General features: G+C 39.8%; 1 protein-coding gene across 3 annotated transcripts in view; it reads right to left on the reverse strand.

Moving 5' to 3' along the window:
* Nucleotides 1–463: 463 nt before the first annotated feature.
* The window catches only part of LOC126336795 (2',3'-cyclic-nucleotide 3'-phosphodiesterase-like), an 84,088-nt gene continuing 59,697 nt past the window's right edge, over nucleotides 464–24,854 (reverse strand). For all 3 annotated transcript variants that reach the window (XM_050000820.1, XM_050000821.1, XM_050000819.1), the window contains one exon: nucleotides 464–5,202. In XM_050000820.1, coding sequence (XP_049856777.1) covers nucleotides 4,574–5,202 — 629 coding nt within the window. In that variant the 3' untranslated portion in view covers nucleotides 464–4,573. The remainder of the gene's footprint in view (nucleotides 5,203–24,854) is intronic.

Consider the following 24,854-nt stretch of genomic DNA (forward strand, 5'->3'; position numbering starts at 1 on the left):
ACATGCCATTTCTGTAAAACCTCATTCATAATTTCTTCAGCATTTGTCCTTAAAATAATTTTCCACAAAACTTGAAAAATAAATACAGTTTGTCAATCTGACAAACTGTAACAACAATGAAAGAGGATCTTTTTTTTCTAAATCTGATCACTGTAGCAGATTTGGTGAGCTCTCTCTTTCTTTTTTTGGGGGGGGGGGGGGGGGGATTGAAAAGTTTCTCTGAGATATGCCATGGTGGGTAATTGCATTCTTCTCTGGAAATTTCAACTGAACCACCTGACTCATCTGTTTGTTTGAGATGTTTAAGTAGCCACTAGTAGTAATTTTCTGTTAGAGCAACAAACATGACCACCAAAAGTGATGGGGTCAATGACAGGGAATTAACCACTTTATTCATGTATGAATATGCATTTGCAATTAATAAGAAAAGGAAACTCAATAATTGTAATAATCGTAATAATAATTAATTCACTTAGATACTTTATTCACAGATATGCACTGCTTATTACTTAAAGCAGCAGAATTTATCACCTTAATGAATATAGCTTCTCTGATTTTTATTTGAACCAGAAAAACAAATATAGTTTTTATAAATCTGCTTTCTGCAAAAATAAAGCTTTTCTTATCTTTTAATCACCTAAAGAATGAAAACTATTGTAGGTACTTGAGTAGTCAGATCGGTTAAATCTAAATCTATACTTAATGTTTGGTTTTTCTCTGGAAACAACACTTAACATAAACATAGTAATTTCTTCAAGACTACTGTCTTCAATGTTAAATTATTCTATTCTCTTGATGCCATTTTTGAAACACTGTTGTTGACATATTTTCAATTGTGTATGGTAACTAGACACGTGTACTCTCCTTAAAAAATTCTAGAGGATTCCTATCTTGCGAACTTACTTAGTAAAGCAGTCATCAATCTAAAAGATTTTGAACACCACATTACTTGAACAGGTTTGATCATGTTGGACAAGGTCTGCCATTGCCCTCTATCAACCTCTGATCTCACTTACCCAGCCCGTTACAGGGGGACCTATAGTTTAAAGTAGATTCTGGGCCATGAACAATTTAGCGATTGTTAAACACAAACTTTAAGGGTAATAGCATAAACATACATAATTATAAAGGATAATAATAATGACTAGGAATTTACTGTAAAAACACAGAAATTTGTATTTTATTCCAAAGGTCTTTGTCTAACTCTGCACAGTACCTAAAAGGGAGAACAGTTATTGAAGCTGCAACCTCAGACGGAAAAATAAATAAAGACAATGGGCATAAAAAAAGTAATAGAAGAAACTGGCAGTACACACTTTTTATTTACTTTTCAACATATTTACCTGTATATATAAACACAGACATCTTGAAAACATGATGTATGCATGTAAGGTTGCACAGCCAGTATCCATCTGAAGAAAATCCTTTTGGCTATTAGACCACTTAAATTTACGGTTGCTTTAAACATTTTAAAATGACACAGCCTTATACCCGAATGGTTTTATACTCGAAAACATTTTTCCTCAATACATTAGCATACACGAATGTACGCTTTGTGAACGAACTGGCATATTTCTAAAATGTGTAGAAAATGTGGAGATGGGAAGAAATGGAAATATTTAATATGTACAATTATGAAATAGCATCCAGAAACAAGACACAGCAAACCACAAATAGTTCACTTCTCAGATTTAAATCTTATTAAGAGCTTTGTTTAATCATAAGCAATGAGAAAGCAATTGACTAATACATCTACAAGGCTACTCAAAATTAATGTAGCACTCTCCATTTTAAACAAAAGTTAAAAGTATAAAAAATATACTATCTAAATTTTTCTGAAATCTTGACTCTGTTTCGTACAGCATCTGCGACACTCAATGGATCAAGTTATGAGAAAATACTGAGTTACATGTAGGAGGAGGAGGAGGGAGGAAGACAGAAAATATGTATAAACCACCCTTACTTAAAGAGCATAAAGCAAAATTACACATGTTCAAGAAGTAAGGTATATCACAGCCAAATATTCTGATATAGATTTTACACAAACTTTAGGGATACATATAAACACAATTTCATAAACACACAACTTAACATGAAAATGGCTGTTTCCTTCCTATACCTAGTAAACTAATTCAAACATTTTGCATAATTATACAACTGTGCAAAATTGTCACAAAAATTTCAACTATGGCACTATTTTGTATTTAACAGTTCTTGCAAAAGTTATCAGAGCATATTATTCAATCCATTTAAAATTAAAACGAAAAAAAAAAAAAAAAAAAAAATTAAAAAGATATGTAAGTAATATCTGTGTCATTGTTAGACAATGAATTCTTTTTCAGTCTGTACACACTTTCCAGAATAAAACTTAAAATTACATTTACATATATAGTTAGGCAGTGTCCACATCTACCCTACATCTTACTGTATTTTTACCCAAACTGATGAAGACACAGAACTAGCAGTAGAGTCAGATTTTAACAAAAGTATAATTTACACCATGGTAACTCCATATAAAGTAGTCAGTGGTGTACAAGACAACTTAGAACAGAACTGGCACTTTTTTCACTTTGTCAACGCTGTGCACTAAAAATCTGGAAATATTAAAATATAATTTTGAGTGTATGTACATAGACTCTATGAACAGCTTTTTGCAACTGAGAGAAAATCTGGAAGGTGGTGAGTAAGACTGGTCTGGCGTATGGTTGATATTTCTGTTGGGAAGGCATTTATTCTATGCATACTGCTTCTGAATAAGTCGACGATTATGACATCCAAATATTTGTTTGGATACATTACTGAAGAATAAGCAAGTGAAAGAAATTTTGCTTTCATACCGTTATGTTATGAATGCCATGATTCTCATACACATGTATTAGGCACACATCCAATGCAGAAGGCTTAAATTAATGCTGCCTGATGTCACAGTGATTTAAAATACAATTACCAAGATCCTGCAGAAACAATATATCAAAATGCATAGTCAATTGCCATATCTAAAAGAAAATAGTTTAAAGATTATATCTCAGTGAATGTAGATGGGCAAAATTTTGATTTCATGGACCAATAGTAATACTTTTGTTTATCAAATAAATCCCACATCTGAAGCACTTTGCTCAAATTTCTGTCTAAGGGCTCTGTTTCTTTTTTTGCATACGTCATTGTATACGATAAGAGTACAGAACTACATATATCACACTTCCCCACTACAAGGTGTCCACCTTATGCAGACACCCCAATCCATTAATGACTATATTTAATCTTATGTTCAGGCCCGTAGCTCATCTTAATTGTCCATTTGCAGCCCCATGTAAGTCTTGATATTTGACCTTGCAAGCCATCTATCATCTTCAGTCACTTATTTTCTTAATTATTAACTACCGTAACAACTGAACTTTTTAACTAGATAAAAACACAAACTGTCCGATTTATGACACAAGAAGAGACCAGTGAATAAATGCCAAAATTTAGTAATACACTCATGCTGAGTGACTTAAAAACAGAACAATTTGTCTGAGTCATATTCTACAAGGTGTAGATGTCACAAATTACAAACAAAGGCTGTGGATGCCCAAATGATTGGAGCTAAGACCTGACTGACAATGAACCAAGAACAAAAACAAACACACACACACACACACACACACACACACACACACACACACACACACACACACACACACACAGAGAGAGAGAGAGAGAGAGAGAGAGAGAGAGAGAGAGAGAGAGAACATTTTCATATTTCAGTTATGCAGCAAGCAATGTAATTTAGATCTTAACTCACTACTTCAATAACCTGTTCTAAATCTTTTCAATGTGTTTGCTGTTACTTGTACTGTATCACAAAAATCACATTTCACTCATGTGCAGAATAATTACTTTATTTTTATCTTCCAAATTCAGAAGTTTTATTTAATGTCTCGGTCAGCAGATTAAGTAACACTCCGAAGCAAAATCATTGTGCAAACTATATCTTCCATCCTGTCTCCAGTGAAGCTATGAAAGCACTGAAAAAGGTATTTATCACAAAGGGATAGGGAGTGGAATGCAGAAAGGTCATTTTTTACCTCACAAGAAAAGTAAGCTGTGTTTCCAAGACTTTACTGTTTGTACCATATGTTTAGAAGTTAAAACGTTCAAAATCCCCCCCCCCCCCCCCCCCCAAAAAAAGTATGTCCTATTCACAAGCACTTCTTCAGAAATCTCTATACGAGAAAAAGAAGAAACTACAATGACAGTTCAGCTGAAAGACACTAGTAATGGAAAATTTTTTAGCCAGTGACTGTGATGCAATAAATTAGCCAGTGACTATGATGCAATAAATGAAGTATCAAACTATGTGGCATTACACAACTCTTTTTCAGACAGAAATGTCTTGCAAGAATTCAATGACAATTATTTTCGTGGCAAATCTTGAAATAAAAATATCAATAGTTTGACTTTTCTTGCATGTTTTACAATTCCACACTACAACTTATTGACATTCTACATACAAATTCCCACACTCTTTAGCTCAAGTGTATGGCAGTAACTGTACCAAATATTTTAATAAAGCCCATTACCAACATGATATCTAGTAATTTCCCGTAAAAACTGACTTCACCAAAATTTTTTGGTTTGGATACAGTACCCACCTTGATTGTCCATAATTTCTCAGAATACCCCTTGAAAATGTAAATGTTTTGACAGACTCACCTCCTTCATGTGACAATGCTTCACAATCAACAACATCAAGTAGGTCTAAACCTGTTGTGACCGGCTGTATCCCATCTGCACATCCCAGTGTGATATGAGCTTTACTACCAAATCCTTTGGTTGGTTGCAATGAAATATCAGTCTCTGGTAAACAAATAAGAGATGCTTGACAATTTGGTACATGTTTGCTCTCTCTGTCCCTGACATCTATGTAAAGATCTGCATTCCTTTTCTGTTTCATTCTAGGTGAATTCTGAGGTGAAGATGTGGCTGATGACAGTTCTCCTCCCCATAGTTTCATCTCTTCAGAATTAAGCTTCACTCGTGCTCCAAATGTCCTTGGAGTTATCACAAATCCAACTACATTCAAATCATAACATTTTCCATATGCTTCTAGAACATCACGTTTTGACGAATATTCCAAAGCATCTGGAACTTCTCCACACTTACAGAACTTTGCTGTGCAGTGTAACAGCTTACCCCTCTTAGTGTAGTACTCCAACATCTCTGAAAATAGTAGGTTACTGTCATTTACTACAGCCATATCACAACGAATGCAGCAGAAATGCTAAACAGAAACTGATTAACTGACTAATTAATCAAAATTATTATGCAACAAGGTTGTAAGAGATGTCAAAGCATGAGGAAATTAGTAGATTAACTGCATATGATGCTTCTGATCCAGTTAAGAATCTGTTATTTTGCTTTCAGCAACCTGAGTGAAACAAAATTTTAATCGAAAGATTTGCCATTTGTTGCCAGAACAGTGTTAATGTTGCCATAACAGTGTTAACAAAGGCATCAATTTCACTTATTTATCTTGAGCAGGCAAATCACTAACCTAATACCAATAAATAACTTAAGGAAAACATCAACATGCAATGAAATTTGCATTCGGTAAGTGACCAAATGATTTGCAAACAAGGGTACTTAGAGCAACAGAATGATCCCCCCCCCCCCCCCCTCTGTATTCTATTTGTAGATCATATGTAGGAAGGAATATTGTTCCTACATATCTGTATAAGCACGAATTAATCTAATTATTATAACTATTATGCAAAATTTATCTGGGCCATTCCATGTCAAATAGTCTAGTTTTGGATAAAGTTTCCACATGGCCTCACAGATTTTGGTCAAATTTTGTGTGTACATCTGCACATGTTCCCACTGGACATTAGTAAAAATTTTACTTTTGACAAAATAATACTTCCACAGAGATATACATTTGTTTAACCCCACACCACAACAATCAAAAGTACACCACTCTTCTGGCAATATTCTCCCGAAACAAAACAAGGCCACCTTGTACAAATTTTTGTGCTCTATCAAATGAAATAATGATAAAAGAAGGTTTCTTGAGCAATTTTCATGTGGATAATTTGAAGCAAAGTCAGCCAAAAAATACACATTACAAGATATCTGAAGTTTAACTTTTTACATCTCCGGAAATAATTGCAGGATGAACCTGAAACTTTTCGCAATAACTTATCAATATAAGGTTGCAAAATATAAAATTTGATTCTCCTACTTCTTATTAATGGTTTGCAGTTCATGATTTTTGTAAAAATGCCAAATACGGTTAGTTTTATTCAGCTTACTAAATTAAAAATAAAAACATCTTCTACAAACTCTTTTGAACTGTTTTCATTAAAAAGACTATGTTCTAAACCACCTGTAAAAGTAAATTTGGTTTAGTAATACAAGCGTATAAGACCCTTACCTGTAAAAGTAAATTTGGTTTAGTAATACAAGCGTATAAGACCCTTAAAACAACAACGAGGTGGAGGTGCCGCACAGTGATGACACCTCAAATGCTTGAAAGGAGCAACGTACTTCTCAATTATGAACATGCAAAAAGGATACTGGTAAATCAAGGTTAATAACAATGACTGAAAACAGACTGACTTCATAATTCTGAATGGCTTCTATCACAGTTACGCCGTTTGGACTATGTTATGCTGCAGACATCTCTGAGTGAATGATGGACAACCTGTTTCGACACCTTGAATGAATGATATGTCTTTGACACATGGATGACATAGTCATTTTTTCAATGACATTTGAACAACAACTTAGCTTCCTGAGAGCTTTGATGAAGTGCATTCAAACTGCAGGCCTCTGCCTGAAACAGAAAAAGGACCTCTTTGTCAGCCAACAAATAAAGATCTTGGGGTGCATGGTTACTTGTGATGGAGTCTGTTCCAATCCAGAAAAAATAAGAGCACTGGCAGATTTCAGATTCGTTGACACATTTATTGATGTGAGGTGCTTTCTCAGAATGTTTTTGTACTAATGGCAGTTCAAAGAGGACTTCTGAACTAAGGCACGTCCCTTGCAAGAACCAAATTTTCCTGGAACAAGGTACAAAAAATCTTTCCTTGTCCTCAAAGGAGGTGCTAACATCTCCAGTGCATTGCAGGACAAACATGCAGAGAGAAAGCTGTCTGCCAATTCTAGCAGTTACGAGATAGGTGAAGTTCTAGTACAAATTTAGGAAGGGGCTGAAAAAGTGATCGCTTATTCTTCCAGCATACTCTCAAAGTCCAAGATGAATTATCCTGCAGCCAAGAAAGAGTGTCTTACACAATTTTTTCGGCCATCAACAAGTTGCATCCATATTTATATCACAAACCATTCAGATAGAATCAGACGCAGTATCACTCGTCAGGTTCTACCAATCCATTAGACGCGATGGGAGCCACTGTAAGGAATGCCAGCAATTCACACACATTCTGCAATTACCTGAAACACATTCCATCTGCAGCAGCACAATTCCACCTAATGGAAATCAACCTCTAGGTGAGAGTACTGAAGAAGATAAAAGAGAATTGATGGATAATAGTGTGCACTAACTATATTATTCACTACATTGTCACCAAAGCTGTATCCACTGTTGAAACTACAGAAACTGCGAGGTGCATGGCAGAGGGTACGTCCCGTTGTCCCAGTTATTAGGGTTTCTTCCTGTCCCCTTCACATATGAAACACGGGAAGAACGTTTGACTGCCTCTATGTGCGCAGTAATTATTACAACCTTATCTTCATGACACTGTGTGACATACACAGAGGATCGTGGTATATGCCTACAATAATAATTAAAGCCGGTTCTTCAGCCTTTTTTAATAGGTTTTCTTAGAATAGTTTACATCTATCTTCGCGTGTCTTCCCATTCACTTCCTTCAAGACACACTCCCACAGATTAAACAAACCTGTGACCATTGGTCCTGCCCTTCTCTGGATATGTTCAATATTCCCTGTTAGTCCTATCTGGTACAGGTACCACACACTTCATCAACAGTCTAGAATCGGTTGCATGAGTGATTTGTAAGCAATATCCTTTGTTGACTGATTACACTTCCCCAGTACTCTACCAATAAATCAAAGTCTATACCTACTTTAGCCACAACTGAACCTATGTGATCGTTCCATTTCATATCCCTACAAAGTGTTACACCCAGCTATCTGTACGAGTTGGTCAATTCCAACAGTAGCTCATATATTATAGTCATAGGATACAAGTTTTTTTTCCTTTTTTGAAATGCACAATTTTACATTTCTGAACATTTAAAACAAGTTACCAGTCTCTGTGCTGCGTTGAAATCTTGTCGCAATCTGACTGAATATTTATGCAGGTTCTCTCAGATAGTACTTCATCGTAGATAACTGCATCATCTGCAAAAATCCTGATTTTACTATTAATATTGTCCACAAGGTCATTAATATACAACATGAAAAGTAAAGGCCCCAATACACTTCCTTGGAGCACACCTTAGCTACTTCAATATTTGACAATGATTCTACATCCAAGATAACATGCTGTGTCCTCTCCATCAAAAAATCCTCAATCCAGTCACTAATTTCACTTGATATCCCATATGATCATACTTTTGACAATTACCGTTGGTGCATTACTGAGTCAAATGCTTTTCTGATATCAAGAAATATTGCACCTACATGGTTGCCTTGATATAAAGCTTTCAGTGTGTCATATGAGAAAAGTGCGGTTGGGTTTCACATGATCGATGTTTTTGAAATCCATGCTAATTGTCATTGAGGTCATGCTCTTCAAATCACATCTTACATTTGAGCTCTGTTTTTTTTCCAAGATTCCACAAGAAATCCATATCAGGGGTACTGGATGGTAGTTTTGTGAACAACTTCTACTACCCCTTCTTATAGACTTGTGTGACCTTTGCCTTCATTCAACAACTGGGCACAGTTTTTTGTTCAAGGGATCTACAACACATTATAGTTAGAAGAGGGGCTAACTCAGGTGCAAATTCAGTATAGAATCTGACACGGATTCCATCAGACCCTGGAGCTTTGCTCAATTTTAAAGATTTCGGCTGTTTCTCAACACCACTGGATTTAGTACTTATTTCATTCATCTGTTCAGTGGTACAAGGATTAATTGGGGCAATTCTCCCATGTTTTCCTTTGTAAAGTAACACTTAAAAATGGAGTTAAGTATTTCAGCTTTTGCTTTGCTAACTTCAACTTCAGTTTCTGTCTCATTCAATAGCAGCTGGACATTAACTTTGTTGGCACTAGCAGCCTTTACATACAACCAGAATATCTTTGGGTTCTGTGAAAGATCTCTTGACAATATTCTATTACAGTAGTGACTGAAATCATCACGCACTGCTCTCTTGCTAGCTAAGTGCGTTTCATTCAGCATCTCTCTATCTATAGCCCTACATTTTGTTTTACACCTATTATGAAGTAATCTCTGTTTCTTTGTAAATTTATTTACAGTGGTTGTATACCATGGAGGTTCCCTCCCATTATTAACTGTTCTACTGGTCTGGTTAAATATCTATCCAGTGTATTGTCAACTATTCTTTTAAACTTGAGCCCGAGTTCCTATGCTTGTTCCTGGTAGAAAACACCATTTTGAAGCACAGAGCGCTCCATGTGATGATATCTGTTCATTAAAAAGTTTTCCAGCCATGACTAATATCAGAGGTACTTTCACGTTGCAACATCACGCAAGAACTCACAATCCAGACGAATTGCTTCACTCTTTAAAAAGAGGTTGGCAGATTTCCTCTCAATGTATGTTAATGCCGAACAGAGAAATCGATATTGCCTATCGAGACATTCGCATATAACACAGTGAAGTAAGACACTATAGGCTTCACAACATTCTTTCTGCTTTACAGTTGTGAGGCCAAAAAGGCAATGCATACACCATTCGCGGTTCAACCAGAAATTATAATGTGAAATACCTTGTCAACAGAACAGTTAGCCCACATACAACCCTGGAGGTCCAGGAGGAGGATAGACACTATAACGCCAAACACCAACCAATGAGACACAACCCTGGGGACTTGGTATGGATTTTTATGTCTGTGTTTACAGGGGGACTCTCAGAAATGTTACAGAAGCGCTACTGCATGTCAAGTCAAGGATTATGACCCTTCATCTGTCATATGAGGCACCACTATAGTCCTGAGCCTTAGATTGATGAAAGAGGTTTCTCATTCAAGGAAACTAAAGACCCTTTGACTATCACTAACCTTTGTGGGAGGGTCCATCTTCAAAGTTCAGCATAGTGAAGAGGATGTGACAGAACAACCAGAAAGCAAGGATCCAACTGTGATGCCATACAGAGGACCATCAACAAGAACTAGAACAATATGTACATCCAGTGTGCTGTAATTAGCCTCAATGAGAACTTGTGAAACAGTGGGGCATTACTTCCGCAGTAGAGTGAGTGATGCCACAAGCTGTTAGCTGTTCTACATGCAACATGGCATAGCAGTTAATATGGTTAATTTGCATGCTGTGGCCCACCAGTTCAGACCTAAGCACCAGCAATTTCTTAGACAATGGAAACTCAAGGTTGAAATATTAACAATATTAGGAAAAAGGACAGATTGCTATTCACCAAAATGATGACCCGTTGAGATGCAGACAGGCACAACGAAAAGAATTTTACACATTATAGCTTTAGGTCAAATCGTTCTTCAACAAAGACAACACACATTAACAAACATAAGCATACCTCACACACACCTGACCTATATCACTGGCAGCTCCAACCAAAAGGTTACTGTCTATTGCATAGCAATCAGAAGTGGGGCAGGGAAGGGGAAGTGGAAGAGGAGAGAAGTCGCGAACGAGAGAAGCAGGGAAGGGGAAAGGACAGGTGGATATATACGCAGAAAGCGGCACACAAGGAGGGTGAGGGAAGCATGAAAAGGGAGAAGGTGATAGGACAAGGGGGCGGAAACTGCTGTGTGGAGGGATGGAGATGATAAGTTACCGCTGGTTAACGTTGGGACAATTTTGGGAGTGGAGAATATGCCATAAGAATAACTCTCATCTCCACAGTTCAGAGAAGCTAAAGGTGGAGGGGAGGATCCAGATGGCCCAGGTTGACCAACTTTACCCTTTTATACTTTCTAAAGCCGTGCTGATGCATGGACAGCAACTTCTCTGTCTCAAGGAAATTCATTATATTCGAACTGAAAATATGTTCGAGAATCCCGCAGTAAATCGATGTTAAAGATATTGGTCTGTAATTTTGATGATCCGTCCTTCTACCCATATGCTCGTACCTTTGAATGTCCATGCCAACCTGTTTATGAGTCATATAGAAGAAACCCTCCCAGTCTCCCAAACACCTGGTCTGGTTCAAGGTCATGACCTGGATAGAGGCTAAGACACCCTAACCTCATTCCTCACTACCTGTCTCTCCCGCCTACTTCTTCTAGTCCTCCTCAACCCAGCATGCCAGATTGCTAGACATTAACCTTCTCCTCCTCTCTCTGATGGCTCCATCCACAACTCTGTCTACATCAAACGCAGCAGCCACCAACAGTAACTACATTTTGACAGCTGCCATCCCTCCCACGTCGAAAAATCCCCACCTTACAACCTTGCCACCTGGGGATGGCATATCTGCAGTGACAAGAAATCCTTTTCCCAATATGCTTCAGTTCTCACCAAGGCCTTCACAGACCAGCACCCATCTCCAGACTGCCGACTTCATATGCCATTTCATTTCCCCCACACACCCCCAATCCCCCCACCATCCCCAAGAGCCAGCTACAAAAGAGTGGTCTCTGCGTCACCCAATACCACCCCAGACTGAAACAACTGAACCACATCGACATTTACATCTACATACATACTCCGCAATTCCAGCATACGGTGCATGGCAGAGGGTACCTCGTACCACAACTAGCATCTTCTCTCCCTGTTCCACTACCAAACAGAATGAGGGAAAAATGACTGCCTATATGCTCTGTATGAGCCCTAATCTCTCTTATCTTATCTTTGTGGTCCTTCCGCAAAACGTAAGTTGACAGCAGTAAAATTGTACTGCAGTCAGCCTCAAATGCTGGTTCTCTAAATTTCCTCAGTAGCGAATCACGAAAAAAATGCCTCCTTTCCTCTAGAGGCTCCCACCCGAGTTCCTGAAGCATTTCCGTAACACTTGCGTGATGATCAAATCTACCAGTAACAAATCTAGCAGACCGCCTCTGAATTGCTTCTATGTCCTCCCTCAATCCGACCTGATAGTGATCCCAAATGCTTGAGCAGTACCCAAGAATATGTCGTATTAGTGTTTTATAAGAGGTCTCCTTTACAGATGAACCACATCTTCCCAAAATTCTACCAATGAACCGAAGACGACTATCCGCCTTCCCCACACTTGCCATTACATGCTTGTCCCACATCATATCGCTCTGCAATGTCACGCCCAAATATTTAATCGACGTGACTGTGTCAAGATCTACACTACTAATGGAGTATTCAAACATTAAGGGGTTCTTTTTCCTATTCATCTGCATTAATTTACATTTATCTATATTTAGAGTTAGCTGCCATTCTTTATAACAATCACAAATCCTGTCCAAGTCATCTTGTATCCTCCTACAGTCACTCAACGACGACACCTTTCCATACACCACAGCATCATCAGCAAAAAGCCGCACATTGGTATCCACCCTATCCAAAAGATCATTTATGTAGACAGAAATCAACAGTGGACCTACCACACTTCCCTGCAGCACTCCAGATGATACCCTCACCTCCGATGAACACTCACCATTGAGGACAATGTACTGGGTTCTATTACTTAAGAAGTCTTCGATCCACTCACATATTTGGGAACCAATCCCACATGCTCAAACTTTAGTTGGGAGTCTGCAGTGGGGCACCGAGTCAAACACTTTCTGAAAGTCAAGGAATATGGCATCCGTCTGATTCCCTTAATCCATGGTTCGCAAGATATCATGTGAAAAAAGGGCGAGTTACTTTTCGCAGGAGCGATGCTTTCTAAAGCCGTGCTGATACATGGACAGCGACTTCTCTGTCTCAAGGAAATTCATTATATTCAAACTGAGAATATGTTTGAGAATCCTGCAACAAGCCGAAGTTAAGGATATTGGTCTGTAATTTTGAGGATCTGTCCTTCTACCCTTCTTATATACAGGCATCACCTGCGCTTTTTTCCAGTTGCTCGGGACTTTACGTTGGGCAAGAGATTTGCGATAAATGAAAGCTAAGTAAGGAGCCAATGCAGTAGAGTACGCTCTGTAAAACCAAATTCGAATCCCATCTAGACCTGGTGATTTATTTATATTCAATCCATTCAGCTGCTTCACAACCCCAGGTATGTCTATAACTATGTCCTCCACACAGGAATCTGTACAAGACTCAAACGGTGGTATGTTTGTACAATCCTCCTGCGTGAAAGATTTCTCAAATGCTAAATTTAAAATTTCAGCTTTCGTTTTGCTGTCTTCTGTTGCCAGGCCAGACTGATCAGTGAGTGACTGGATGGAAGCCTTCGACCCGTTTACCGATTTTACGCAAGACCAGAATTTCCTTGGGTTTTCAGCAAGATCTTTTGCTAAGGTATGATGGTGGTAGTGGTTGTATGCTTCGCGCATCACTCTTTTTACAGCAGCACGAATCTCTACTAACTTTTGCCTGTCCTCATTCTCACGATCTTTCTTGTACCACGAGTGCAACTGTCTTTGCTTTCTGAGCATTCTCCGAACTGCGCTGTTAAACCACGGCGAGTCTTTTCCGTCTGTAAACCACTTTTTCGGTACATACTTCTCCAATGCATGATTTACAATCTGTTTAAAATTTGCCCATAATTCTTCCACGTCCATCGTACCGGAAGTAAATGAAGTCGATTCATTTATTAAGTGGGATGCTAACAACTGCTTATCTGTTCTTTCTACTAAGAATACTCTTCTAGCCTTCTTGACCGACTTTTTAACTTTTGTAACCATAGTCATAACGACAACATCATGATCACTAATCCATGTCTCAACACTGACACTGTCAATGAGGTCTGGTCTGTTTGTGGCTACAAGATCTAAAATATTTCCATTACGCGTTGGCTGTCGATTTAGCTGCTCAAGACAGTTTTCGGATAATGTGTTCAAAAGTAATTCACACGATGGCTTGTCTGTACCACCTGTAATGAATCCATATACATCCCAGTCTATACTAGGTAGGTTGAAGTCACCTCCAACGAATATAGCATGATCCGGGTACTTCTGCGATACAGAGTGTAGGCCTGACAGTGTGGCCGAGTGGTTCTAGGCCCTTCAGTCTGGAACCGCGCGGCCGCTACGGTCGCAGGTTCGAATCCAGCCTCTGGCATGGATGTGTATGATGTCCTTAGGTTAGTTAGGTGTAAGCAGTTCTAAGTGACTGATGACCTCGGAAGTTAAATCCCATAGTGTTCAGAGCCATTTGAACCATTTTTGAACAGAGTGTAGACTCCCTTTGAATGATTCTAGAACTGTCACAGTGGAACCTGGTGGCCAGTAATAACAGCCAACAATTAACTTTATTTCTCCTAGCCCTCTTAAACGTGTCCAAATAACTTCACAATCACACTCTACTTCGATCTCAGTAGACACAATATTTTTGTCAACTGGAATGAAGACACCACCTCCTACGGTATCTAATCTGTCTTTCCGATACACGTTCCAACCCTCACTAAATATTTCAGAACTTCCTATCACAGGGTTCATCCAGGTCTCAGTCCCGAGAATAATTTGCGTGCCACTCGCTTCCTGGAGGGCAGTAAATTCAGGAACGTTATTCCGAACACTCTGAAAATTTACTGCTAATATCTTGATAGCTTTAGTGTCTTTACACTGAGCGTGTCCTGATTTCCCTGCCTGCATGTCGACTGGTGAGTGTTCATCAGGACACCTCGCACTACTGCATAGCCTAAAACAAATCCATGTGCACGCCTCAAGTACTCTGCTACCCGAGTAGCCTCTTCCTTTGTGCAGTGCACCCCTGACCTATCTAGGGGCGTCCTACAATTCCCCACTCAATAGTGCAAGTCTAGAAATCTGCAGCCAAGACCGTCACCGAGTCAAGAAAGCCTCTGGTTGAGACCTTTATCAGGGCTTTGATTATCTATCATCATGCCCTGAAATGAGGGGCATCCTACCCAAAATCATTCCCATCCTCATAAACTAGAGTTCCTTCGCCCACCCAACCTTCACAACATCCTAGTCCATCACTATCCCATTCCCAATTCCAACCCCTTGCCACAGGGATCATTCCCCCGTGGAAGATCTAGGTGCAAGACCTGCCCTATCCACCCACCAAGCACTTTCTGTTCCAGTCCTGTCACAAGCTTATTTTACCCCATCAAATGGCAGGCCACTTGTGAAAGTAGCCATGTTGTATACTAACTCTGCTGAAACCATTGCATAGCTTTTTATATTGGTGTGATTTACAAGAAATTGTCCCCCAGAATGATTGTCAAACAGTGGTCATGAGTAAAGAAGATCACCTTGTGGCACACTGTGCAACTGAACACAAAAGGCTTGATTTCAATGGCTGCTTCACAAGCCCGGAGATCTGGATCCTCCCCTCTATACCAGAGTTTCTCAAAAACACCCACAGGAGTTGTCCTTACAACACATTTTCCACTTCCAAAAACATCTTGGTACATCCTCTCCATCCACTAGTTTCCGCCCCCTTGTCCTATGGCCTCTACCCGTTTCACGTTCCCTCACCCTCTTTGTGTGACGCCATCTGCCAATGTACCTGCAAGTCCTTTCCCCTTCCCCCTCCCCCCCATTTCCTGACACTGGACCTGACAGTCTGTAACCCTGCAAGACATTACTCGTCTCTCCCCCCACCTGCATTCCGCTATCCCTCTCACCTTTCCACCCCACTCTCGATTCCTATTCACATGACACATGACAGTCACATTCCGGTCAGAACTGCCAGTGGTAGCAGTCATGCATGTGTGAGATGTGGTTGCTTGCTTTCTTGCTTGTGTGTGTGTGTGTGTGGGGGGGGGGGGGGGGGGTGCTTTTTTCTTCTTTGTTGATGGAGTTTTTGACCGAAAGCTATAGCATGTACAAGTCTTTTAATTGTGCTTGTCTGCAACTCAATAGATCATGTTTACATTAAGAAGCAATCTACTGTTTTCCTAACTCTGTCACCAGCAATTATTTGTTATTTAGTACCTCTCATACATTTGATAAATGGGAGCACTCTCCATCTACGAGTTCAGTACTGCTTTACCCGCATGAAACAAATGTGCTTTCAATGCTAAGTGTTGTTCTTCATTGACAGTATTGCTTTAACGTTTGTATTTGATTGTTGTTACGACAGCAAATATGCTTACGAGTTCCAATGGTGCATTTGTTTTGTTCCTTTGTCTTTGAACTCATATTCTTTTTGGCATTAATATTTTATACCACTACTGAAGACACAAAACTTTTCCTAGTTTTACAAAAACTTCCAGCAACTAGTTAAGTTCTGCGAGTGCTTGCAACAAGATGCAATACAATGTTTCCACTAACTGGTGGAAACAATTTCTGGATTTTCCACATCCAAGGAATCGCAGAAGGAGCTTCTGTTCCATTCATTCATTCATGCATTCATTCATAATTGGTGTCCAGGAAGAATGATTGTTGACAAACTTCTGTATGAGCTCCAATATCTATGATATTCTCTTCATAGCTATTTTGTGAGACATATGTGGGAAGAAGTAATATGTTGTCCAACTCTGCTTGGAGTGTAAGCTCTCAAAATTCTAACAACAAACTTCTCTGTAATGCACAAAGTCTCAACTGTACTGTCTGCTACTGGAGTTTGCTGAACATCTCTCTAACGCTCACACAACCAGTAAAAGATCACTTGATGAAACATGCTGTTCTTTGTTGGATTTCTCTGTATCTCTTTTCATTAATTCCTCTTGGTAACAGTCCCGAGACATATGACGATACTCTCAAAAACCAGTCGAACAAGTGTTTTGTAATCAATTCTTTCACGGATGAAATACATTTCCCTAAGATTTTCCAAATGAATCTCAACTTGACAGCTGTTTTTCCTATGACTTTTGTGTGTCTTCTTGCCCGCATCTCGTGGTTGTGTGGTAGCGTTCTCGCTTCCCATGCCCGGGTTCGATTCCCGGCGGGGTCAGGGATTTTCTCTGCCTCGTGATGGCTGGGTGTTGTGTGCTGTCCTTAGGTTAGTTAGGTTTAAGTAGTTCTAAGTTCTAGGGGACTGATGACCATAGATGTTAAGTCCCATAGTGCTCAGAGCCATTTTAACCCCTTTTTTTTTGTCTTCTTATATTAAACCATTCTGGATAGTTAGTGCAAGGTGTTTTGCGGCAATTAATGTTTCTAATGATTTAACACCAATAGTGTAATTGAACAGTAGTGGACCTCTTGGCAATTTATGTGTTATGACGTAAAGTCATGCGCTGGCACGCCAATCAGGAATGACAAATCAGAGAAGCCTGCAAGAAAGGGTCAGCAAATAGCATGCTGACCGACATCCCTTCCAGCATGACAACTCAACAGCAGTGGCCCCTAGGTGAAAAGGGCATAAGCACCATCCCCATCTGGTGGCGGCCCACTTGGATAGCAGCTTCAATGTTAGTCACTTTGTTAGGGCTCTCTATGTAGCACAGACTTGTATCTGCCTACTCGGAAAAAGACTGGTTATTTTGTATGTCGCCCTGTGGTTGCGACACATTTAACAAAGTTAAGTATTTGTAATTTTCTTATTGTAATAAAACTCATTAATATAACTTGTTTGATTGATTGTCTAGTGAATCAAGTAGGCAGGGTTCCTAGACACAACAAGATTGGCAACAAGGTGAATTAATACCATAGCGACAACCTGTTAACAGAGCCACAAGCTACCACAAATTTTGTTTGGTCAAAAAGTTTTTTTTCCCCCTTCTTCTTCTACCTTGTCTTTTCCTTGCAGGGCTATGTTTATGTTTCTGTGTGTCTTATAGTGTTTTTTATATTCTGTGCTTTCAGGTCCTTGCTGCAAAAATTTTCTTTGCTTGTGTAATTATTTTTATTTCTTGCATCGTCTGTTTATTGCTTTTGCCTACTACAAAAAGGGCAAAACATCTCTCCCACCCCCTGCTCAGCTGCAAGCAAAAGATGCAACGTCGCTAACACAGGTGTTTCAGTTTCAGACACAGAAGACTGCAACCCATCTAAACATGGTACAGCAGTTACCAACCAGGCTACGAACGCAGTGCATGCAACAAGTGTAGCTCCAAGTGCCATACTGCCTTTTCACCAGTTTTAACACAAAACAAAGCGGAATGACTGGAGTGGTTGCAACAGTATGAACCCCACATCATTGCTCCCATAATATCAGATACTGTGAAACAACATTACCTTTTGTCAACAGTAGGAAGTGTGGTCTTTCGCCTCATTCAGAAACTGTTCCCTAACGCCACTCCAAGTGAACTTTACTATGATCAGATTGTAGTTTCTCTGACTATTATAATTGCTAAGTGAATGTGGTGGCAGCTAGGTACCAATTCTTTCATTGCAAGAAAAGGTCAGAACAACCTTACCGCGAGTAACAGATTTGCAGAATTATGACAAGGAAATGCAAATTCAAATGGGCTTGTAGGGTTTTATATTCAGATGTTATGTTGCATGATGTGATATTGCAGAATGTAACTGATGTCAAACTTAGAGAACAGATCTTGAAACAGTCAGATCCATCATTTCATCACATAGTGTAAATTCTAGATCAGTATGATTCAGGTGTGTAGCAGCTGATAAATTTGAACAGCCACCAATTTGTCGGGATGAGTCATCCCTTCCTCACAACTGGCCCAATGAACACCAACAGCATACGAGTGCCAATCCACATAAACGTTCTCTAAACAGGCAGCTACGTCGATGAACAGGTTCTAAACATGCGACTACGTTGGTGAACAGGTTTTAGTCATACCCTCAGTGCTATTCATAGCAAAAACGCAAGATTGCCTGTCCAGACAAGCACAGTGTTACGCTTGTGGCAATAAGGTCACTTGCAATCTGTTTACTTGCAACAGAGCAAACGTAAGAATTCAGCCCATTCACAAAAATCTAGTCACAAGGCCCATATAGTAAATGCAGTGTATTGAAAGTCTGCTGCATGCATTAACAACACTAGCAAGCAAACAGTTTCTTCAGTGCTACACCAGTCTGTCAAACTTTTTATTCATTTGCATATTAGTGGAAAACGTGACATTTCAGTTGAAGATGGGTGCAACTGATACATTGCTGAATCATAGCATATATGAACTGATAAGCTCCCCATGCCTGTCTAAAACTAGCATCCACCTGGCGGCTTATAATGGGTAAGACATTCCCATTCTCGAAAAATGTACTTTGCCTGCCATGTATCACTCGCATACATGGACTGTGACTTTCACTGTGCTACAATCATGTGATTGTGAGAACATATTTGGCCTTGATTTGTTTGGCTTTCAAATTCAGGACAATGTGTTGTCAGTGACTGCATTCAATGCCAATGGCAGTGTAGTTCGTTTGCTGAAAGAATTCCCTGAACCATTTTCTGAAGGTTTAGGCACGGCTAACAATTTTTTTGTACATATTACTATGAAAGACAATGCTCAACTGAAATTTTACCAGGTCAGAAAGGTTCCCTCTACATTACAGGACAAAGTCGCTGTTGAAATTAAAGAATTGCAAGATAGCGGAGCTACTGCGCCCATACAAACCACACAATTTGCAAGTCCACTGGTTTTGCTCCACAAACCTTCAGGTAACCATTCACATGGTTACTCAGCTAACACTATGGTTACCGCATTTACTCGAATGTAAACCTCACCTGAAAAATGAGACTCTAAATCAAGGAAAAAAAAAAATTCCCTTATCTAAGCCGCAACGGAAATTTGAGACTCGAAATTCAAGGGGAGAGAAAAGTTTTAGGCCGCACCTCCAAATCAAAACAAAGTTGGTCCATTGTAATATGAGACACAATTTAGGTTAATTGAATGATGATACAGCTATAGTAGTTTGGTTCGAGTCATAAGCTTAGCAGTTAAGCTTTACCAGGTAGCCATTGCTATGTGTCAGGCGCTCCGTCCGTATTTATACTGCAAGTGATTCACAATTCATAAAAGTTCCTATTACCAACCATCTCTTCTCACAGGTAGGAAAAAATTCAGAACGTAGAGTTGGCCATATTGACAAACATCCCAAACAGTTATGCCAGTCGGATTTTCTTAGTACATTGAAATGCTGCTACATTCGAAGATGAACAATACGGAATTTGTATTTACTTCGTTGGATAATGTATGAAAATACAGTGGTTGAAACTCGGGGCGGAGAAAAAAAAGCTTGTCTTCCACTTTTTTAAATTTATTTACTGACGCAGTGGTTTTGTGCCTGCAAAGCATGCCTGCGTAGCGCAACATAAATTCGACGGCAGAAGTTAGTTGTGGCGGCACCTACCAACATTTTTCAGATCTTCCACTTATTTCGCACTCAATTCTAAGCCGCAGGCAGTTTTTTGGATTAAAAAACTGGGAAAAAAAGTGTGGCTTAGATTCGAGTAAATAAGGTAGTTCATAAAATATTTTTAGTAATGTTCCACAATGGCTACTTGATTTTATTTGTATCTCTTGACAATATCACTCTAGCTTTACTGTAATAGATTATTTTTAAACAGATTTGAAGATGACATCTCGTTGAATCGGGTGTACTGCCGGTGGTCCGTGTTTTTCTAACACAATAATTCGACATTTTGCCTCAGCATCATCATCATCAGGTGCTCCCTGTGACTGAACGACAAGCTGATTGTGTCCTGTATTTATGTCTCGACAGTGTCTGGCATTCCCTAGGCCGTCCGCTCCCACTGCGACCGTGTCGGTTGGTCACCAGATGTTCCGTCTTCCGTCCGCACCTGCTTGCGCATTCCCCGGTGGCGGCTGTTTCATGACGTACTCTACTAGGTCTGCACCCACCGAATGCGTTTCTGGCAAAGTGCTGGGAATGCACCTGGCAGGTGCGGGCCTCTTAGGGTACGCCATGAAACGGCTGCCACCGGGGAAAACAGCAGATGCGGGCATGGACGGCGTAGGGAGTGCCAGACACTGTCCAGACATAAATACAGGACACGGTCAGCCTGTTGTTCAGTCACAGGAAGCACCTGATGAAGACACCGAGGTACGACGTCGAAATATTGTGTTAGAAAAACGCAGACCACCGGCAGTACACACAATTCAACGAGGTGTCACAAAATCGCTAGGAAAGTCTAAGAAATTACAGATTTGAAGATGGTCACCACTGACTAAGTCAATGGCCTGAGGACAGAATTATTTTGTGATCACAGACTGGAATAAAACAAACAGAAAAGTCTTAATTGATGTGCGAGGTGCATTCAAGTTCTAAGGCCTCCGATTTTTTTTTCTTCGGACTGGAAAGAGATAGAAACATGCGCATTGTTTTAAAATGAGGCCGTGTTCATTGTCAATACATCCCAGAGATGGCAGCACCATACAGCAGATGCAATTTTATCGCCAGCAGTGAGAATGAGAACTGTTTTAAATACTTAAAATGGCGACGTTTTCCTTACTTGAACAGCGTGCAATCATTCGTTTTCTGAATTTACGTGGTGTGAAACCAATTGAAATTCATTGACAGTTGAAGGAGACGTGTGGTGATGGGGATATGGATGTGTCGAAAGTGCATTTGTGGGTGCGGCAGTTTAATGAAGGCAGAACATCGAGTGACAACAAACCGAAAACCTCGGGCTCGCACTAGCCAGTCTGACGACATGATCGAGAAAGTGGAGAGAATTGTTTTGGGGGATCGCCGAATGACTGTTGAAGAGATCGCCTCCAGAGTTGGCATTTCTGTGGGTTCTGTGCACACAATCCTGAATGACGACCTGAAAATGCGAAAAGTGTCATCCAGGTGAGTGCCACGAATGCTGACGGACGACCACATGGCTGCCACTGTGGCATTTTGCCAAGCAATGTTGACGCGCTGGATGCCATTTTTCAATCCAGAAACAAAGCGCCAGTCAGCTCAATGGAAGCACACAGATTCACCGCCACCAAAAAAATTTCAAGTAACAGCCAGTGCTGAAAAGATGATGGTGTCCACGTTCTGGGACAGCGAGGGCGTAATCCTTACCCATTGCGTTCCAAAGGGCACTAGGGTAACCGGTGCATCCTACGATAATGTTTTGAAGAACAAATTCCTTCCTGCACCGCAACAAAAACATTCGAGAAGGGCAGCGCGTGTGCTGTCCCACCAAGACAACTCACCGGCACATCACGCTAATGTTACGCAACAGTTTCTTCGTGATAACAACTTTGAAGTGATTCCTCATGCTCCCTACTCACCTGACCTGACTCCCAGTGACTTTTGGCTTTTTCCAACAATGAAGGACACTCTCCGTGGCTGCACATTCACCAGCCGTGCTGCTATTGCCTCAGCGATTTTCCAGTGGTCAAACAGACTCCTAAAGAAGCCTTCGCCGCTGCCATGGAATCATGGCGTTAGCATTGTGAAAAATGTGTACGTCTGCAGGGCAATTACGTCAAGAAGTAACGCCAGCTTCATCGATTTCAGGTGATTAGTTAATTAGAAAAAAAATCGGAGGCCTTAGAACTTGAATGCACCTCGTACCAACACTGCAGAGGTTTGCACATAAGGCAGGTGGTGGGTTGATGCACAGTGGCAAGGACCAGTGTACCATGTGACACTCCAGCCAATACCATCATTCTGTCACGTCTGCCTGTAGTATGTACATCGGAGTGCTGCAGAACATCTAGCACTGATTTTCATTTTAGTTAAGATATAGTGAGGTTACTTAGCCATTATAGTGTTCACTATGGGTGGCATACAATAAACATTAGAAATATTATGTTAAGAAGTGCTAGTGATAGTTTTTGATCATATAAATTCTCTTAGGTAAAGCCAGAATAATACACAGTGACCTGGTGTAGCGCTCACCCATGTTGTCATTTACTACAGTAGACAGTGATGGGAGTGTGAGGTGTGGGGCAGGGACAGAGACAGAGAGCACACTGGCAGCACTACAAAATATTCTCTGTCTCTCTCTGCACCAAACACACAGTGCTGCCACCTTCTTATGTGCACCCTACTATAGGATAGGTTGCTGATACCTGGAATATTGCCCCACAGAACAAACTATTACAAGATCCCAAGACAATACAACAAATCAATTTAAGCAAATACAAGAATGTCTCTTTTGTGACTTCCTTCAGATGCAAAGCAAATCTTATGGGGTTAGCTCACGTCAGTTTGGCTTCAGGTGATGCCAGTTCATGTATGATGCTGTTAACCCGTAATGTACATAATACACAACACTTCTGACAAATTATACGATTATAATAGCGACAGACATCACAAGTACCTTTGACAACTTAAGGTGACAGTTGATATTTATGTGAATGTGGAAACTCACGATACTAGATGCACTTTACAAAAGCTTTTACAAAACTGCAAAAGCAGGGTGACAGAAAGGCATACCATAAATCACAGAGCACTGACACATATGTGGACCATCTGTTGGTGGTCATCTTGGCATGCTCGAGCACATATAGTGGTCATATGTGGCCAACAAGCTTGCTACTGAAGCAAGCAAACTGGTAAACTGCATGTATATTTGGGTGAGACCCAATGCTATATAGAGCATTGACACATAGCATGCAAAAAATAATAATAAATAAATAAATAAAAAAATAAAAAATAAAAATAATAAATAAATAAATAATAATAATAATATGCACGTCGACATGTGCAGGCTCCGCTGAATTCAAACTGGTACTTACGGAATCTGGATTGGCAAAGTGATAAGAGCTGAAGTGTATACTTATTATTCATGGAGACATTAAACCCAGTTAAAGCATGGTACACTTCTTAACAGGATTTAGCCTTTATCCCACATACTTATGAGGTACGAGACTCTGGAACACTTAATCCAAAACTAACATAACTGTAGTGGAGAGCAACAAACAAGAGTTATGTGTAAAAATCTGGTCAGTTCTCTATAAAATCCCTCAACCAGTGCAGAGACCGATGATGCAGCAAATGCGATATCCCACAAAAAATTTACGGAACACTGGGAGACTCAGCATAGAAGACATATGGATGACACTAAAAGTGCAATACAATCACAGAGCACTGACACATATGTGGACCATCTGTTGGTGGTCATCTTGGCATGCTCGAGCACATATAGTGGTCATATGTGGCCAACAAGCTTGCTACTGAAGCAAGCAAACTGGTAAACTGCATGTATATTTGGGTGAGACCCAATGCTATATAGAGCATTGACACATAGTATGCAAAAAATAATAATAAATAAATAAAAAATAAAAATAAAAAATAAATAAATAAAAATAAATAAATAAATAATAATAATAATATGCACGTCGACATGTGCAGGCTCCGCTGAATTCAAACTGATACTTACGGAATCTGGAGCATACCATTCCACAACATTTAATGTTTGCAGTCATCATGGGGACACAATGTGTCTGCCTCTTAAGAAACAGGGTAAATGTGAGGCATGGTTAGAGAGTTGCGCTACTATTTGGAGTTTTCCACCCAAGCTACTGGAATCACTTCCCACGATATTTGGAATATACCTGACAGGCTTGCCTATGAGATATAGACATGTGTGACACTGGCTGAGGATTGGTAACATCAATAAAGTCCAAAGAATTACTAAATTCTACAGTAGTAAGTTCCTGTTCAAAAACTGACATATGGACACAAAACAGACAGATTGGCAAAGTGATAAGAGCTGAAGTGTATACTTATTATTCATGGAGACATTAAACCCAGTTAAAGCATGGTACACTTCTTAACAGGATTTAGCCTTTATCCCACATA

Source organism: Schistocerca gregaria, chromosome 2 (genome assembly GCF_023897955.1).
Source record: "Schistocerca gregaria isolate iqSchGreg1 chromosome 2, iqSchGreg1.2, whole genome shotgun sequence".
NCBI lineage: Eukaryota > Metazoa > Arthropoda > Insecta > Orthoptera > Acrididae > Schistocerca > Schistocerca gregaria.